This window comes from Coregonus lavaretus (genome assembly GCF_964263955.1).
Source record: "Coregonus lavaretus genome assembly, chromosome: 10".
Taxonomy (NCBI): Eukaryota; Metazoa; Chordata; class Actinopteri; order Salmoniformes; family Salmonidae; genus Coregonus; species Coregonus lavaretus.
In genome coordinates this window covers 34,990,303-34,995,975 of record NC_139997.1, presented here as the reverse complement: position 1 = coordinate 34,995,975, position 5,673 = coordinate 34,990,303, and the positions used below count along the sequence as shown (strand labels likewise).

General features: G+C 46.7%; 1 protein-coding gene across 1 annotated transcript; it reads left to right on the top strand.

The window, feature by feature from the left end:
- Positions 1–4,490: 4,490 nt before the first annotated feature.
- Positions 4,491–5,429, top strand: LOC311136297 (olfactory receptor 4E1-like; the record flags this gene model as incomplete). The annotated part of the gene is made up of 1 exon (XM_084170425.1): positions 4,491–5,429. The coding sequence occupies one exon, from the start codon at positions 4,491–4,493 to the stop codon at positions 5,427–5,429; it is 939 nt and encodes a 312-aa protein (XP_084026551.1).
- Between the last annotated feature and the right edge of the window lie 244 nt (positions 5,430–5,673).

Below are 5,673 nucleotides of genomic sequence, written 5' to 3'. Positions count from 1 at the left end.
TCACACAGCCTGTAAGGCCATACAAACGCCTCACACCATGTGGCTGTTGCCACTCTAATCTGGTGGTCCATCCGCGCACGGCCCACGTGGAGTTCCAGGGCTCTGGCAGCCTCTGGAACTGCCGTTCTGCGGCCAACAAGGCAGAGTTAATCTCAGCCTATTCTACCCTCCAGTCCCTGGACTTCTTGGCGCTGATGGAAACAAGGATTACCACAGAAAACACTGCTACTCCTACTGCTCTTTCCTCATCTGACCATGTGTTCTCGCATACCCCGAGAGCATCTGGTCAGCGCGGCGGTGGCACAGGAATCCTCATCTCTCCCAAGTGGACATTCTCTATTTTTCCCCTGTCTCCTCATTTGAATTCCATGCTGTCACAGTCACTAGCCCATTCAAGCTTAACATCCTTGTCATTTATCGCCCTCCAGGATCCCTTGGAGAATTCATCAATGAGCTTGACGCCTTGATAAGTTCCTTTCCTGAGGATGGCTCACCCCTCACAGTTCTGGGTGACTTTAACCTCCCTATGTCTGCCTTTGACTCAATTTCTCTCTGCCTCCTTCTTTCCACTCCTTTCCTCTTTTGACCTCACCCTCTCACCGTCCCCCCCTACTCACAAGGCAGGCAATACGCTTGACCTCATCTTTACTAGATGCTGTTCTTCTACTAATCTCACTGCAACTCCCCTCCAAGTCTCCGACCACTACTTTGTATCCTTTTCTCTCTCGCTCTCCTCCAACACTACTCACTCTGCCCCTACTCAGATGGTAATGTGCCGTCGCAACCTTCGCTCTCTCTCTCCCACTACTCTCTCCTCTTCCATTCTATCATCTCTTCCCTCTGCTAAATCCTTCTCCCTCCGATCTCCTGATTCTGCCTCCTCAACCCTCCTCTCCTCCCTTTCTGCATCTTTTGACTCTCTATGTCCCCTATCCTCCCGGCCGGCTCGGTCCTCCCCTCCTGCGCCGTGGCTTGACGACTCATTGCGAGCTCACAGAAGAGGGCTCCGGGCAGCCGAGCGGAAATGGAGGTAAACTAGACTCCCTGCGGACCTGTCATCTTTTCACTCCTTCCTCTCTACATTATCTTCCTCTGTTTCCGCTGCTAAAGCCACTTTCTACCACTAAATTTCAAGCCTCTGCCTCTAACCCTAGGAAGCTCTTTGCCACCTTCTCCTCCCTGCTGAATCCTCCTCCTCCTCCCCCTCCCTCCTCCCTCTTTGTGGTTGACTTCATCAACCATTTTGAAAAGAAGGTTGACGACATCCGATCCTCATTTATTAAGTCAAATGACACCGCTGGTCCTGCTCACATTGACTTCTTTCTCCCCTCTCTCTCCAGATGAAATCTTGCGACTTGTGACGGCCGGCCGCCCAACAACCTGCCCGCTTGACCCTATCCCCTCCTCTCTTCTCCAGACCATTTCCGGAGACCTTCTCCCTTACCTCACCTCGCTCATCAACTCATGCTTGACCGCTGGCCATGTCCCTTCCGTCTTCAAGAGAGCGAGAGTTGCACCCCTCCTCAAAAAACCGACAATCGTTCCCTCCGATGTCAACAACTACAGACCAGTATCCCTTCTTTCTTTTCTCTCCAAAACTCTTGAGCGTGCCGTCTCTAGCCAACTCTCCTGCTATCTCTCTCAGAATTACCTTCTAGATCCAAACCAGTCAGGTTTCAAGACTGGTCATTCAACTGAGACTGCTCTTCTCTGTGTCACGGAGGCTCTCCGCACTGCTAAAGCTAACTCTCTCTCCTCTGCTCTTATCCTTCTAGACCTATCCGCTGCCTTTGATACTGTGAAGCATCAGATCATCCTCTCCACCCTCTCTGAGTTGGGCATCTCCGGCGCTGCTCACTCTTGGATTGCGTCCTACCTGTCAGGTTGCTCCTACCAGGTGGTGTGGCGAGAATCTGTCTCCGCACCACGCGCTCTCACCACTGGTGTCCCCCAGGGCTCAGTTCTAGGCCCTCTCCTATTCTCTCTATACACCAAGTCACTCGGCTCTGTCATATCCTCACATGGTCTCTCCTATCATTGCTACGCAGACGACACAGAATACATTTTCTCCTTTCCCCCTTCTGATAACCAGGTGGCGGATCGCATCTCTGCATGTCTGGCAGACATATCAGTGTGGATGTCGGATCACCACCTCAAGCTGAACCTCGGCAAGACGGAGCTGCTCTTCCTCCCGGGGAAGGACTGCCCGCTCCATGATCTCGCCATCACGGTTGACAACTCCATTGTGTCCTCCTCCCAGAGTGCAAAGAACCTTGGCGTTCTCCGCTAACATCAAAGCGGTGACCCGATCCTGCAGGTTCATGCTCTACAACATTCGCAGAGTACGACCCTACCTTACACAGAAAGCGGCACAGGTCCTAATCCAGGCACTTGTCATCTCCCGTCTGGATTACTGCAACTCGCTGTTGGCTGGCCTCCCTGCCTGTGCCATTAAACCCCTACAACTTATCCAGAACGCTGCAGCCCGTCTGGTATTCGACCTTCCCAAGTTCTCTCATGTCACCCCGCTCCTCCGCACACTCCACTGGCTTCCAGTTGAGGCTCGCATCTACTACAAGACCATGGTGCTTGCCTACGGAGCTGTGAGGGGAACGGCACCTCCTTACCTTCAGGCTCTGATCAGACCCTACACCCAAACGAGGGCACTACGTTCATCCACCTCTGGCCTGCTAGCTCCCCTACCTCTACGGTAGCACAGTTCCTGCTCAGCCCAGTCAAAGCTATTTGCTGCTCTGGCACCCCAATGGTGGAACAAGCTACCCCACGACGCCAGGACAGCGGAGTCACTGACCACCTTCCGGAGACACTTGAAACCCTACCTCTTTAAGGAATACCTGGAATAGTATAAAGTAATCCTTCTAGTAATGCTGGTGTGGTTAGCTTGCTTTCCAGCTAGCTAGCCAGGTTAGCTGAAGAGCTTTGCGGCGTGAGCTAGCCCTTTGTTAGTGTGGTTAGCTAGCTTTGCAGCTAGCTAGCCAAGTTAGCTAAAGCCTTGCGGTGTGGGCTAACCTAGGCTAAAAGAGTCTTGGTAGCTAGCCGTGTGCGCTAGCTATAACCAGAGACTGAAGTAGTAGAAAATGAATTCTACTTGAAACAAAACTTTCCTTTCGGTCAGTCCTCAACACTACCAACAGGAGCTGAGGTCCTATGTTCGGCGGCGTTAACCTCACGGTTCTCCTGAGAACAGTTCGGTACGAGGACAGGGAATTTAGTCTTGCTAAGGAGAGCTTCAGTGAGCGTAGTCTCTTCCGCAAGTGGCTCCTTATAGTGAGGATGACCGCGTGAATGACCGCGTGAGTGGCTCCTTATAGGAAGGAGAGGGGCTCACCTCAATTGCCACTCAACCTGTTGTCTCCAACAGATGCTGTGATTGGATACTTCGAGCCAGTGATCAGCCCCCGAGCAAATCCCATAGTGACACATCGAAACGAGTATTAGAAATATAAACAAAATGTTCCTCCTTAAAACTTTATTTCCGACAGTCAATCACATATTGCTTTCAATATGACATAAAAATGATTGCATTCCATTCATATAGTCTACCATTAATATTGTAATCTATCAAAATAACATTAAAAAAACAACACCTTATTATTTACGTTTTATTTTGCAGCAATGTCAGTATTTACTTTGAGATGCCCCCTCTCCTGTTCACTGTTGACTACAATATATGGGAAGTAAAGTTATTTTGCAGGATACATTTTTATTAAGACAAATGTAAAAGAAGATACACTTTGGTGATGATTAGGTGTTACCAACTACTCACAAATAGTTGAAATACTTTAAATAAGTATTTTATAATTTTTTAACTTTATTAACATTTGCAAGCATTGTCAAGCTTTACAATTCAAATACATTTTAAAATGTATAATTATTTATAAAGCATTTCTAAATGAATCAGTTGTATGTCTTCCTCTTACCATATTTGGGTGAATTACAGAGATGAGCCAAATTTAGAGCCTGTTGCTTGGAAACGGTTTGCCCCACAGTGCTGAGACAGGTGTTAGATATACAACCCCAGTGTTTGAGATACAACCCTGTACCTAATAAAAGGTGGTGGTGTTATTTGTCTAGCCTCAGTTGTAGGATGGTGTGTCAGACGGGGTAATCTAGACAAAGAGAAACCTACTGAAGAACCTCTCACTTTCTCACTCTGTCAATGGTGTGAGATGTTAGAATAAGGCTTATATTTATGTTGCAGGGGGTATTATACTTAGTCTATGTATACAAGATTATTCATTACCAAATATACTTTTATCTTTGTCTAACTTGAGGTTGGGTAAGAAATCTGCGTTTCAGATTTAATTTCATATGATTACATTTTTTAAAGGTTGCAACCTTACAGCACTTCTTTGATATCATACTTAATGTAGGAATGATCATTGCAATTGTATAGCTAAATTGTGTTTGATTCGTACTGTATCTTTTCGATTGATTCTCGTTTCTCCTCCAGGTTCTCTGCCCCTCAGATGGAGAACCATACATACAACGAGCACTTTCTCCAGCTGGAGGGGTTGAAGGTCACCCACCAGTCCTCCTACCCTGTTTTCATTTTCATCCTCATCATATACATCTTTACTATGGTGGCCAATATCAGCCTTACAGTGCTGATCTCCATGGAGAGGAGCCTGCATAAGCCCATGTACATCCTCCTCTGCAACATGCATCTCAATGATGCTCTCAATATCACAACCATCATACCTCGAGTGCTGAGTGACATTTTAAAAGCAAGTGCAGACAGATATATGACCTACATTGAATGTGCCACGCAAGCGTTCTGTGGTCACCTTTTTAGTACGAATACACATACAATACTAATGATTATGGCCTTTGACAGGTATATGGCCATATGCAACCCTCTACGATACGCCACCATCATGAACAACAAAATGCTTGTGAAGCTGTGTGTGTCTGCCTGGGGAGTGTCGTTTGTCTTTGTGGGGGGGCTTATAAGCCTCTCAATCCGCTTATCACGCTGCAGGTCACAAGTCATCAACCCTTTCTGCGACAACCCATCATTATTCAAGCTCTCCTGTGACGACTTGCTCATCAACCAAATCTATGGTCTCTTTTTCACCGCTGTAGTCTTAATTGCCTCCATGGGGAGTGTGGCTCTGACATACATTAACATCGCCATTGTGTGTGTGAGAAGTAAAAGCAAGTCACTAAACAGCAAGGCCCTGCAGACCTGCTCTACACACATGGCTGTATACCTCATTATGCTGATGACCGGTTTCGTCATTGTCTTTCTTCATCGTTACCCACAGTGGTCAAACCAAAGGAAAGTGGCATCCATTATGTTTCACTTGGTTCCACCTTGCCTCAACCCCATTATCTATGGGCTACAGTCCAAAGACATCCGGACATTATTGGTGCAAATGATCAAGTCTAAGACAGTTTTTCTTTAATTGTAAGATAACTTTTGTGTACAGGTTATGTTTTCCCCTATTGAAATGCAGTTTGTGAACTAGGACTATGTTAACAAATGTAAAAAAGTATATTATATTATTCTATCCATGGGTTATAGTACACGTTTCATCACAATATTGTTTTGAATGATCTTTTGAAGACTGACTCCCGACTGAACATTCTACTCAATACAGTACATTCTCAATTGGCACTAGGGTTGCAAAATTCCAAGTATTTCCCCAA